General features: G+C 34.5%; 2 protein-coding genes across 2 annotated transcripts; both read left to right on the forward strand.

The window, feature by feature from the left end:
- The first annotated feature begins 676 nt into the window (after nt 1–676).
- Nucleotides 677–3704, forward strand: HELRODRAFT_191155 (hypothetical protein). Its single transcript, XM_009016493.1, has 4 exons — nt 677–860; nt 958–1262; nt 1377–2636; nt 2719–3704. The coding sequence occupies exons 2-4, from the start codon at nt 1171–1173 to the stop codon at nt 2921–2923; spliced, it is 1557 nt and encodes a 518-aa protein (XP_009014741.1). The 5' UTR covers nt 677–860; nt 958–1170; the 3' UTR covers nt 2924–3704.
- A 2976-nt stretch (nt 3705–6680) lies between these two features.
- Nucleotides 6681–9927, forward strand: HELRODRAFT_76832 (hypothetical protein; the record flags this gene model as incomplete). The annotated part of the gene is made up of 9 exons (XM_009016494.1): nt 6681–6796; nt 6942–7111; nt 7469–7633; nt 7725–7938; nt 8240–8357; nt 8498–8686; nt 8845–8988; nt 9469–9537; nt 9634–9927. Coding segments are annotated over 9 exons (1479 nt in total), but the record flags the coding sequence as incomplete, so codon positions are not given.
- Nucleotides 9928–14675: the final 4748 nt, after the last annotated feature.

The following is a 14675-nucleotide window of genomic DNA, read 5'->3' on the forward strand; positions in this document are numbered from 1 at the left end:
AAGCCCCTCTGTAGACGAGCTATGTGATGTATTTAATAGCTAAATAATTTATTTTATTTTGGTGGTATTGAATTGAAATAACTCCATTTTATTTATTTATTAAAATGTTAGATTTTTGTGAGAAGTAAAAAAATAAAATAGAAGACCTCTTGATTTTATAACATCCAAATCATCTTCAACCTCATCTGTATCACCTCCATCATCAGTGTCATCTGTTACTTTTTTTAAATAGGCCATTTTGCATTTTTTTTCAATTCCAAGTTTTCAAATTCACTACTAATCTGATTCTGTGGTGAGTTAGAGAATAGTTTTTTTTATAAAAATTTAAATTAAATAAATAATTAATTAAATTATAAAAAATTTAATTAAAGTTTATAAAAATATTTTCTAAAATATTTTGACTAAACGTCACCAACCATACAATAAAAAAATTCACTTATGAATAAACATTTAGAAACACGAAACTTACGAATGAGAAAATAAATGAGATTTTTGAGACAAGTAAAAGTCGTTTTACTAATGTGTGGTGATTGTTTTGTTTACACAAGTTCAGGGAAGTTACAACGAATATCGGTTTATAAAGGTTCGGTTCAAACTTGACAGCTCAACCCTGTAAAGTATTTTAAAAGAAATCCACTTTTAGTTGCACCCATTTATATTTTTTGTGACTTTTTCCCTTTATTAAAATTTGGTCTAAAATTGTATCACAAATGCTTTTTTTGTGCGTAAAAATATAAAATTAATGTTTTAATTACATTTTTCAAACGCGCAGGTACTAATTTATTAACTAACTAATCACTATTGCGCCTGTTTAGTGAGCGGAAGATTTGATTTGGCCAAAAAAATGTTTAGTCAAAAACGTGAGAATGAATTTTAATTTATTTTAATTAATAAATGCGTCAATTTTAATTACTTTTTTGTACTTATTTTAATATTTGTTTTCACATCACTTTGCAGGTATGTCGGTTTTATTTTCTTGACGAAAGTTAATATTTAGGGAAGATTTATTCATTAGTAATTTTAAATTAATTTAATTTTTAAATTAAATTTAAAAAACTGCTGCTACTCTAAGTAAGAAGCTTAACCCTAACCAGTCAGTGCTAACTAGCTATTTTTTTACGAATCCGAAACTTGGAAGCCTTGTATTTTAGTAAACTAGTGGAAAACAAAATGTCAGATGTCAATCAGCCAATAAAAATCCTGAAAAGGCAACCAATGTCCGACCCATGTCTTTCAAATTCAACAGGAAATGGCCCCCACAGGTACTATCATATTACCTGCTGACTTGTTCTCTGCCTTTTATTTCAGCTTTTTAAATAATAATTTGCAATTTCATTCAAATAATTTAATTTATGAATCATTAAATATCAAAATAGGAAGCCATTGAGGCCATTAAGAACATTAGAAGAACGAGAGGCAGCATATGCGGAAGCAAGGAAACGTATTTTGGGGTCATCTCCGCCTTCATCATCAACGTCATCGATGGGTAGTGATGCAGTACTAGCCACAGCTACTTCCAGTGTATGTACAACTGGTGGTTCTTTGTCGTCTAGTACTGCTGCTGTTGTAGTGACAGAACCAGCTACCTCTGTTGATGCTGCTGCATTGTCGAGCATCTTGGCGACATCTGTACCTTCTCAAGAAGATGACAAATCTGTGGTTGATTCGCTTACATTTGAAACGAAATCGTCCAAAACTTCAATTTCAAAAACTGAAGTAAAAGAAAGTGCTAACAAGCTAGCATCAACATCAACAAGCAAGTTAGTAGTGACAGCAACAAAGACCACAACGATTCTTGTCACATCAACAACATCGATACAAGTTACTCACCCTTCGTTAACATCTTCTCTATCAAACATGACCATTGCAGCAACTGCTAATGAATCGCTAGAAACTGACAAATCTGAAACTAATGTTTCTGATGATAAGTGTATCTCCCCAGCTGTTACAATTCTTCCAGTAACTTTGGCAGCTTCAGTAACTTTAGCTGCTACTGCAGTTACAGCAACTTCAGCAGTTACAACAGTTGAAGCAGCTACAGACACTTCGGTTGTTGCAACAGTTTCTATTGTTGCAACAACTCCAACAGTTGAAGCAGCTAAAAAACTTTTAACTTCAGCAATAGCAACATCAGCTAAAACAATTGTGGCTACAAATCAGCAGACTGCTAGGTCAAAAACAAAAGCGACCTCCCCATCGGTTGTTGCTGTTTCTGCTACAAAATCCGATATGAAATCTATTCAACCAATGAACAACAACACCAGGCTTGAGAATTTGAATAAAAATAATAGAAATATTAATAATTACAATAATAATAGGAATAAGATCATTAATAATCCTAATAACTATCAACAAAATGATACCAATAACCCATGCAGATATAACAATAATAAGAGTACCAACATCAGCCATAGTGATAACAACACATCCAAATGTAATACTAACTCAGCTAACAACAGCAACAATATCTACCACAACTTTAACTTGGAATACACGTTGGAGAGTGCTAACAACATTCACAACAACAACCTCAACATTCACAACAACAACCTCAACATTCACAACAGCGTCAGCAATATGTTGAGACCAAGCAGATTTGATGCTATCAATCCTTATCTTCAACCTGGCAACATTAAGTTAGAACATTTTTATTCTCATTTAAAAAATTATCCTTTAGGCATAACAATGAAATTATTTAATTTTTTTTTCCATTTCAGCTATCCAAGATATCCTATATATCCAAACAACAGCAGCAGCAACAACAACAAAATCATCCCAAACAACCAGAGCTACCACAACAGCAACTTCATCCCAAATAACATCAACTACCTGCCGAATAACCACAACAGCAACTACAACAACATCATCCCAAGTTGCAACAACCACCTATCGAACAGTGTCCGAGGCGCTAATCCAAACTTGAGAATCAGCAATAGCGTACAAAATCCTAGCTTCCACAACAGCCATAACATCAATAGCATCAACAATCAGTACAGTAACAACAACATCAACAACCAATACAGCAACAACAATAACATCAATAACATAGCTCTGTACGAATCAGGGGTGATTACCTATCCATATATAAACATGAGCAATAGTAACGCCATTGGCCATCCATGTGCTAGATATCGTGATTTCGTTAACAACAACAACAATAATAATAACAATAATAATATGAATGTTAATAATGCTAATAATAACATGAATACTATTACTAATACTGCTATAAATAATAATAATAGTAATAATAATAAAATTACTAATAGTTTTAATATGTTTGGGGGTACAAATTATCGCCATTATTAAGCATTATGGTCTGTATATTGCAGTTCTTTATTTTTTTTTTTTTACTTCGTTGTTTTGCCACTATTTTACATTTTATTATTAGTGATTATTATTGAAATAATGATTTGAACTTTGCAAGAGAGCGTGTGCGTGTGTGCGTGTATGTTTGTACGTGCGCGTGTGTGTGTGTGCGTGTGTGTGGGACTATTTTAGTTTATTTGAGTGTATGTATTTCTTGTGTTTATTTCTCTATGTATTTTTTACATGATGGCTTTGTATACGCACACATTCATACATACATATATACACACACACACACATACATACATACACATACATTTGTATGTACAAACACATAAATGTACAGTGTGTTTCTGTATTTGCCTACTTGGTCTATTGATACGGATTTGATTTTTAAGATTATGTCATAATTATTTATTGTCATTGTCATGCACACAGGCATACATACACAATTACACATACAAACGCACATACGCACATACATGGGTACACACACAAGCACAGACATGCATAGTTATACACATACATACAAATATATCTAAGTTAAAAGTACTTCTGCAATTTAATGGCACATATTATTACTTCACATAATTTAGTACTTATTATTATAGATTATTATTATATTATTATTATATTATAAAACATTATTATAGTAGATATGTGGCCACTGTTGAAAAGACACATACCACACACATACACACTTAAGTATATATCTATATAAAAATATAAATAAAGTTGAGTTCGAGAGAGAGAGAGAGAGAGAGAGAAGTTTTATGAATTTTAATTGAGGAGCAATTTGATTTGATTCAAAGTTGGCATTACGTAATTTTTACGCCTATGACAAACACATGAACTACTAATAAGGATGGACTTGTAAATTTATTTAATCTTTATTTATTTATCTTCTTTAATTTTAAAAACATTTTTGGCAACTTATTCTTCATTTTTTCACCTCTTTTTCTTTCTAAACAAAAATAAATAAACGCTAGTTCTGTTTGGCCAAACAAAAATCATTGTTATTCTTAAATAGTCGTTACATACACACAAACACACACACACATACATGCATTAAGACTGTCAGAAATGCACTTATTGATGAATATATATATTTATATTTATATATATATATATATGTGTGTATATATATATTTATATTTATATATATATATATGTGTGTGTGTGTGTGTGTGTGTTTTAATTTTGTAAAGATTATTTATAAAAAAAAAAATAAAGTAGCTTTTATTTTAAGGCGTTTTCTTCAATTGATTCAAAAACTTTGAAGAGTTGCACCTAATGGCTCGCTGACTGATTTTCCTCCTAAAGTTATAAAATATATTTTTTTAGAGATTCACTTTTAATTTTAATAGAAAATAAATAAAAAAAAAGAGATTACCATTGTTTTTTTTACTAAGATACAACGAGGAAAGCTAACAGATGACAAACAAGATCTAAAGTCTAAAGTTCACAATTTTGAATGAAACTACTATAGGATCTCTAGCAGTTATTTGATTCCATAGAAATGTGTCACTAATATTTTTATTCTAATCTATATATATAGATATATATGTATATATATATATATATATATATATATATATATATACATATTACAAAAATAATAATAATAACAATGGTTTTATTTAGCGTTTTTGATTATTTGTTTGCTTTGGATACATATCTCATTCATACACATATAAAGGCGTTTGTGGATACTTCTGTGAGGATAACAGGAATAATAATAACATAATAATAGTAATAGTCATAATAATAATAATAGTCATAATAAGAATAATAATAATTAATCTATACATCTCAAAAAATAATTTAAATTAATTAGGGAAGTGTACTCGAAACCTGTCTGTCGTTGCTAACGATTTATTATTATTTTATTATTGTTGTTATTATTGTTGTTATTATTATTTTATTATTATTTTATTATTATTTTATTATTGTTGTTTAGATTGAAATTGACTGAAACCAAGTTTTTAAACATCCGCAAATCGAAGATGATCTTTTCGAAGAGCCTTCATAGATTCGCGAAAATTTCCATTGTAATTTATTTTTTCTTTGTTGCTTTGGTCATTTTCCATCTGAATAAGCTACCGAGTGGCGACTTCAACAACGTCATCAGTGGCCACGGTGGTAGTGGTGGTAATGGTGGTGGTGGTGGTGGTAGACGTGACGACTCTGCCAATTTTAATGAAGGCCCATATTACAAGTTCGTTTTCAATTATTTTCCGATTGGCTGTTAATGAACTCATGGATGTATGAATGGATGAATGGATTAGTGAATGAACAGATGAATGAATGCATGCATGAATGAATAAATGAAATAACGAGATAAATAATGAATGGACAAATGGTTGAGTGAATCACCCATATTATAAGCTTGCTTCATATCAGTTTTTACTCATATCTTTAATTATTCTTCAACGGTTAATCTGCTAATCAATCGGTTCAACACATCCATCCTAGACCAAATGACACATACAAACACACACATACACATACAAACAAACACACATACGAATACATACACATACAAACACATAGAGCAGCAGTGATGGACGAAATATTTAACCTCTTCATCCCGAAAGTAAAAATAAAGAAACAAATAAGAGCGAGACTGCAGAATAAAAAAAAATTTTACGAGAAGTTCAACAGCATGTACATCCCTGACGATTCGTACATCAGTGAGAGGATCGAGTTTGATGACAGCATAGACAACAACACCAAAGAACTAATAATGGAGGGTTGGATAGTTCCGAAATGGTCGTTTAAAAAAGAAAAGGAGGCCATTAATGATGGATTTGGTTGGTCTGTGTGTGTGTGTGTGTGTGTGTGTGTTTGAGTTGTGTGTTTCTTTGTGTGTGTGTTTGTGTGCTTGTTTGTTTGTGTGTGTTTGTTTGTTTGTGTGTATTTTTGTGTTTGTTTGTGTGTGTTTGTTACTTGAATTGAATACGTGTTCACTAATATTCATCTTGGAAAAAATGTAAGAATTAATCGATGATTGTATATGAATGAGAGTACGGATTATTGTACGACTAAATGAATGAATGAACGAACGAACGAACGAACGAATGAATGAATGATTGATTGACAGAATGAAGGATCAAACATTAAAAATGAATTAAATAAAAATTAGTTTTTTTTTTTATAAACTTCGAAGTTGTTTATAAAAAGAAAATTAAGCCACCTCCTCTTTCAAAAGAGTACACTCGCTGAACTTGTGCTGTTGTTAATTTTTGTTTTTGCTTTTTAAACAGCATCATCACCATCATTAATATCATCACTATTACCATCATCACCACCATCATCATCACCATCGTGAAGGTGAATATGGCCAGAAAGTGTCTATCAAATATTCAAGTTTGTCTGCTGATCAGAAGAAAGAATGGAGAGATGGGTACGCTAAAAATGAGTTCAATCAATATGTCAGCGATAAGATATCATTCCATCGGTCTCTCATTGATGCCAGGAATGAAGAGTGAGTCTTCAATCGATCAATCAATCAATCAGTCAATCAATCAATCAATCAATCAAAAAAACCAACTAGCCAATCGACCAAACATTCACCCAACCAACCAGCCAACCAATCAAACAACCGACCCATCAACCTACCGACCAATCAGATGCAAGAGAAAGGTATATGACCTTGACAAATTACCAAAAGCCGACATTGTTATCATATTTTACAACGAAGCCTGGTCGACACTTCTGAGGACAGTGCACAGTATCTTGGATAGGACGCCCCCAGTGCTGCTCAATCAAATTATCTTAGTTAATGACTTTTCTAAATATAGTTAGTTAGTGTCTGCTTGTTGCATACTTGTGCCTGTATGTGCGAAACAGAAAAATAGAGAGAGAGAAAGAAAAAGAGAGAGAGAGAAGAGAGAGAGATAAATACTACCCCTACTTTTCTTACAATTGCAGATTACTTATTTGTGCCTGTATGTGCGAAACAGAAAAAGAGAGAGAAAGAAAGAGAGAGAGAGAGAGAGAGAGAAGAGAGAGAGATAAATACTACCCCTACTTTTCTTACAATTGCAGATTACTTATTTGTGCCTGTATGTGCGAAACAGAAAAAGAGAGAGAAAGAAAGAGAGAGAGAGAGAAGAGAGAGAGATAAATACTACCCCTATTTTTCTTACAATTGCAGATTACTTATACGAGCCATTGAGGCGTTACTTCAAGAAGATGAAAAAAGTTCTCATTGTGAATAGCAAGAAACGCATCGGTCTCATAAAAGCTCGCCTGCTCGGAACGAAACACTGCACAGCAGATGTCATCATATTTCTTGATTCGCACTGTGAATGTACTAAAGGTGTGCGTGCGTGTGTGTGTGTGCGTGTGTGTGTGTGCGTGTGTGGGTGGGTGGATGTTCATCTACCCCTTAACCCCCTTACTTACTCCAGGATGGATAGAGCCTTTACTGTACCACCTGTCGAAGAACAAGAAAGCCGTAGTCGCCCCAGAAATTGACGTCATCGATTTGAACAACTTCGAATACCAGTACCACCAGGTTGATGACATTCAGGTCGGCGGGTTCACGTGGAACCTTGAATTTGATTGGCACTACCTACCAGCCAATCAGAAGCGGGAGGTCAAATCTAGTCTCGATATGATTAGGTATTTTTGAGAAGTTTCCTTATTGTTGTTGCCATCCGGAGACCTATATAATTTTCATCAAACTTTTCCATTCTGTCTCCTTTTTTTTGAAAAATAAATTCTTCTTCGTCCTCATCTTTTTCATCATCCTCATTTTTTTCTTACTCATCTTTTTCATCATCCTCATCTTCTTCCTCATCTTTTTCATCATCCTCATCTTCTTCCTCCTCATCTTCTTCATCCTCATCATTTTCATCCTCATCTTCTTTATCATCCTCCTCTTCTTCATCCTCATCTTCTTCATCCCCACCGTTTCCACCAGGACACCGACGATAGCAGGGGGGTTGTTTGCAGTGAACAGGGAGTACTTCCGGCACATCGGCCTCTACGACCAGGGCATGGACATATGGGGAGGAGAAAATTTAGAAATTTCTTTCCGGGTTTGTCGCTGCCTCTCCTGACATCTCTCGAATGGAAATAATTTTATTTTTCTATTGGAAATTTGTATTTTACTCGTTATAAAATAAACCGTGATGTGTGTGGAAATGTTAAAATGACGCAGTGAAAGCTTCTTTCAAAGGTGTGGATGTGCGGAGGCAGTCTAGAACAGTCCCAGTGTTCCAGGGTGGGGCACGTATTTCGGGAAAACTCCCCTTACGGTTCGGAGACAGCCGGGTCCGTGGTCACGAGAAATTTACTTAGGATGGCGATGGTCTGGATGGATGAGTATAAGGAGATTTATCTGGAGGCTCACCCTAGTGAAAGATCGGTTGGTTGGCTGGCTAGCTTCTATTCTTCACAATCTACAACAACTTTTTTTCATCACAACGACCACATCGACCACAACGACCACATCGATCACATCTACTACAACGACCACATCGACCACAACGACCAAATCGACCACAACTACCACAACAAACACAGATGGACATAGGCAACATAACGGATAGATTGGAGTTGAGGAAGAGATTGAAGTGCAAATCATTCAAATGGTACCTCACCAATGTTTATCCTGAATTGTTTGTACCGACAGAGGCTCTAAAACGAGGATATGTAAGTGACGTGTGCGTCTTTCTCCCTCCCTCCATCTTTCTCTCTCTCGTTCTCGTTCTCTCTCTCTCTCTCTCTCTCTGTGTGTGTGTGTGTGTGTGTGCGTGACGATTATAATGATATATTGATGATGATCTCGATGTGATGATGGCGATGTCTTCTGGTAGAGGGAATGCTGGGACGGAGATAAACTGAACTAGAAGTTAAACGATTAGATAAACTGACAAACAAATAAATGAATGAATAAATAAACGAACGAATAAACAAACGAATGAATGGACAAACGAGTGCATGAATGAACAAACGAATGAATGAAACATACAATCACCTCAAAAAAAAAACATCCAGATTAGAAGCGCCTACACTTCTAACAAAGTCGAATACTGCTTGGACGCCGAAATTAGTGACGACGATGATGACGACGACGGCAATAGTAATAGTGCTTCTGGTGGTGGTGGTGATGATGATAATGATGAATGGGTGAAAAAAATGGAGAAGAAGAAAAGGAATAAAAATAAGAAGAATTTCCTGAAAATTTGGCCTTGCCATTACCATGGTGGAAACCAGGTATTATTATTATTATTACTTTTATTGTTATTATAATTATTTATTGTTATTATTATTTATTATTATTATTATTAATTATTGTTATCATTATTCTAGATTTTTTACTTGAGTAAGACCGGTGAGATCAGACGCAATGTAAAGTGCCTGGATAGTTCCAACACGGAGGAGCTGCTTTTCATCAAGTGTCACTCCATGAGGGGCAACCAATTTTGGGAGTACAAAAATGTGAGTTGTGGTGACAGTGCGGCTGGCGACGTGTGTCGTCGGCTGATTGTGGTGATGATGTTGACGATGATGATGATGATGACGATGATGATGATGATGACGACAATCATGATGATGATTGACCCATACCTATTTGATATACTGCCCTGTCAATCAATCGTTTAATCGTTTGACGAGAAATTCAATCATTTCCCTCAACTGTAATCAATCAATCAATCGATCAATCAATCAATCAATCAATCAGTCCTTATAAAACTCACGAACCAATCAACCGACCAACCGATCGATTTCAGGACAGAATATTCTTCTCCGGCACAACCGAATGCCTAACACTGACTACAACAACGACCACAAAAAAGACGAAGACAACCGACAAACAACAAAACAATAAAACAAGCGTCAACTATGACGTCACGCTCATGAAATGTTTCGACGGTGACCTCATCAACAACAACAACAACGAAAAAGAGGAAGATGATGACGTCAAAAAACAAAAATGGCACTGGGTTAAATGAAGGATTAATCTAACTGATCAATTGGCTAATTAATAGAAAATTCTCCCTTTCTATGTATTCTAATTTAATTTTTTGGTACTTTTTAGTTTTTCATAAATTTATTAATTTTTGTATTTATGGATTTATTTATTTATCAATAATTATTTTTATTCTCTGGCTGGCGCGTGGTATTTATGATGTAACATCTATTTGGATAACATACGGACAAATAAACATACAAACATTCATTCATACATACATACACACATACAAACAAACAAACATACATACATAGATACATAAATACAGATTTTCAGTGCCTTAGCAAACCTTAGGCAAATTAAATTATTTTTCCTTGTATATTTTTATTCTCTTTCTTCCTCAGACCACCGTATAATGACATTGTATGTATGCTTGCTTGTATGTGTATGTATGTTTGTTTGGATGATTGTGTGTGTATGTTTGTATGTGTGTGTATGTTTGTATGTGTGTGTATGTTTGTATGTGTGTGTATGTTTGTATGTGCGTGTGTGTGTGCGAATTCAATTACATGTACGTGTTTGCGTGTCTTATATAATTATTATTATATGTGTGTGTGTGTGTGTTTATGACGGTTTGTTTTATTACTTTAATATTATTATTATGATCGTAGTAAATATGTAATTGGTATATGCGTAGAAGTAGGTATGTGTATGTGTTTAGGTGTCTGTGTGTCTTTCTGTGTGTTTCTCTGTGTGTTTCTCTGTGGGTCTGTCTGTGGATCTGCCTCTATCTGTGTCTGTCCGTGTGCATGTGCCTTTATTATATATCGTACATTTTCCTCAACTTAAATTTTACTTCATTTAAATTTTAAATGTGAAATAAAAGTGGAAGGATGAAATCTCTCCAGCCAACATAACTCATGATTTTTCTACGGCTTGATTTATTGGAGAAGAACGCATAATGACTATGTAGAAGTAGTAGTAGTAGTAGTAGTAGTAGTAGTAGTAGTAGTAGTGGTAGTAATAGTAGTGGTAGTAGTAGCAGCAGTAGTAATAGTAGTAGCAGCAGTAGTAGTAATCGCAACATGTAGAGTAATTATACAAAAAACAGTAACAGAAGCAGTAGTGGTTGTGGTAGTAGCAGTAGTAGCAGCAGCGCAAATGGTAGTAGCAGCCGTATTAGTATTTGAAGTAGCAAGTAATAATATTGTACTAACGTCTCACGTACTTTTTATATAAATATTAGAACAAGATCGGCCCAAAATTCAAGCGTCCATATGCTTCCTCTGATAAGATAAGCTTATTCTGCTGAAAGCATTTTTCATGTTATTATTGCTCGCTACCAGAAAACTGCAGTTGTTGTTGTTGTTGATGTTGTTGTTGTTGTTGCAGTGGCAGTAGTAGTAAAAGTAGTAGTAGTAGATGTATCAGTAGTAGTAGTAATAGTAGTGGTAGTAATTAGTAGTAGTTGTTGTAGTAGTAGTAGTAGTTGTTGTTGTTGTAGTTGTTGTTGTAGTAGTAGAAGTAGTAATAGTAGTGGTATTAGTGGTGGTGGTGGTAGAAAAATAGTAGTATTAGTAGTAACTGCAGTAGTAGTTGTAGTAGCTCAGTCGAACATAATAAAACCTATAGTAATGGAAGTGGTAAAAATGGAAATAACACTTATTGACCGTGTTCATGTAACCAGCCAGGGCCATTTTAAATTACGGTCAAACACACACACATTCACAAACACACACATTCATACGTGCATACACACACACACACACGTACGTGCATACACACACACACACACATACGTGCATACACACACACACACGTACGTGCATACAAACACACATACAGTCGACCATTTTAGATTAGATTTTATAAGATGCTATGAAATAATTTGGCGGCTTTCGATCGTGAGCACATAACGCTTAAAATTGCTTTTTATGTACGTTCATTTGTGTGTGTGTGTATTTGTTTATGTGTGCAAGTAGGCATGTACGTACGTATGTATATATGTATGTTTGTCTTCGTGTGAATGTCAGTTTAAATACGTTTGATCCTATGCTTGGCTTACATTTTAATCAATGTTCGACTTCAAGAGAGATGATACAGCAAGATACACGTACAGTGGCGACAGAGTAGATTGATAGATAAAACTCAAAGATACAAAGATACACACTTACATGCAAACAAACATGCACACATACACATGTGTAAGTGCATACAAGTGGTAGCACACTTGTGCAAACAAACTGTGTACAATATGCGTGCACATACATACATACGTGCATGCACGAATACATGTTTAGCCGGCTACTTCGCCTTCGAAAGTCTCTGCATCAGTCTGCAAAACGGACACCAATGTATGGGATTCGTACATTCAAGATTAGATTGTGGTGATAGTTGTTCCATGGGAGATTGCCTGATCTGTCTATTGTAGTTCTCCAGTCGATTCTAAACAGAAGTTGTTGTCGGTGGTAGAAAATTCGACCATGTGACGCCATCATCATTTCTAAAATCAGCATAATGACGTACAAAGCTGTAAATGGGCTCTTGCCAGAATATTTGTCAAATAAGATCAAAAAAGAAACCAGCTCTTTCAATGGTCTAAAGTTGAGACCCGATTCCGGGCAACCTGCCTCTGGAGCCATCTACGGACTGCCTCAAGAGACATCGCCGTGTCGGATGAGACCAGTCGCTTGGAATGGTCTGCCAAATTCGCTTAGAATGCCTGGCTTGAGGGTCGATGATTTTAGAAAGAATCTGAAAACTTATTTATCTTCGTTATACATAATCTCCATTAGTTTGAAATGATTTATTTATTCATTTATTTTATCATTTTACTGCTATGGGGAGTGCTTTTGAGAAACTTTATGTTTTTTACGCGTTTTATAAATTTTCAATAAAATTAAATAATAATAATAATGCATGCCCACACACACACACATACATACACACACGCACACACGAAACGAAACGAAACGAAATTTTATTTGCTTCTAAGAATTGAAAATTAAATACATAAACACATACAGACAGACAGACAGACAGACATACATACACACACGCACACACACACATACAGACATACATACATACGGACAGACAGACAGACAGACAGACAGACAGACATACAGACATGCAAACGGTCACCGAGAGATCTGACAGATGTTACTACAGGGAGGTCGCCTTCAATTATTCATGAAATGATGATGATGATGATGACGATGGTAATGATGATGATGAGGAGGAGGAGGAGGAAGAGGATGACGATGACAACAACATTGAGGATGAAGATGATGGTGAGTACGATGATGACGATGACTCTGTCAAACTAAACACTCGTACCGATGATATGAAAATACACTGAGGCACGCTACGTTGAAAGCAGCATGGAAAACAACATACACACACACACACGCAAACACACACACACAAGCACACATACACACACATACATACGCATACACAAGTAAAAATGTAAGCATATACCTACATAATTTAAGCGGATGTATTGAAAAAAATGGTGCAACTATGTGGCGAGCGTCTTATAATCAAATTAGATGTAACGCTTTCCCTTTGTGTATATCATCCTATGTATGTCTGCGTTTGTGTGTGTGTACGTGTGTGTACACGTGTGTATGTGTGTTTATTTTTTTCTTTTGTTGCTTATTTGTTTCTCTATTCAATGCATTCGCAAACAAATTTCACAAAATTTTTAAAAAATATTTTGAAATTCTCTCGAGAAACTTTGAATTCTTTCATTGTCTATTTACTTTTTCATTCGTTTGTTCATTTATTCACTCATTCATTCATTCATTCATTCATTCATTCATTCATTCATTCATTCATCCATTCATATATTCTTTTTTTTTCTCAGAACCGCCCTAACGCAATAACCATGGACCAACAAACTCACCGTGACTACCACAAATGCTTTTTCGCTGATTAAGAGATGCATGAATGGATGAATTTCAAACAAAGAAGTAATTGAATGAATCAATCAATGAATCAATCTTTTTATCTATCAATTAATCAATCAATCAATTAATCAATCAATCGATCAATCAACGAATGAGTTAGTGAATGAAAGACCGAACCAAAGTTTTTCTTTAATAATTAATGAATAAATGAATGAATGAATGAATAAATAAATAAATAAATAAATGAATAAATGAATGAATGAATAAAGTTGAATGAATAAACAAATTAGATAAAGAAACCAACGAATGAAAGAAAAAACGAATAAAAACGAATAAAAAACCGGTTGATAAGGGTTTGAAGGCCATTAAACTTATGGGGCGTGGAGGTCAGTTATGAATAGCAATAATAAAAACAGCAAGAATATGCAAATGCGGGGTGTGAGGCTATAAATAGCAGTAACAAAAATCCCATAAATATGCTAATGAGATGGCCTGTCAGTCCAGCCCAGTTGCATAAATTAAAG

This window comes from Helobdella robusta (genome assembly GCF_000326865.2).
Source record: "Helobdella robusta unplaced genomic scaffold HELROscaffold_18, whole genome shotgun sequence".
In the NCBI taxonomy this organism is placed as follows: Eukaryota; Metazoa; Annelida; class Clitellata; order Rhynchobdellida; family Glossiphoniidae; genus Helobdella; species Helobdella robusta.

Coding starts and splice junctions, on each gene's coding strand:
- HELRODRAFT_191155 (XM_009016493.1), top strand. CDS start 1,171: ATGTCAGATGTCAATCAGCCAATAAAAATCCTGAAAAGGCAACCAATG. Junction 1,263..1,376: donor ACAGGAAATGGCCCCCACAG/GTACTATCATAT, acceptor ATATCAAAATAG/GAAGCCATTGAGGCCATTAA. Junction 2,637..2,718: donor CTTCAACCTGGCAACATTAA/GTTAGAACATTT, acceptor TTCCATTTCAGC/TATCCAAGATATCCTATATA.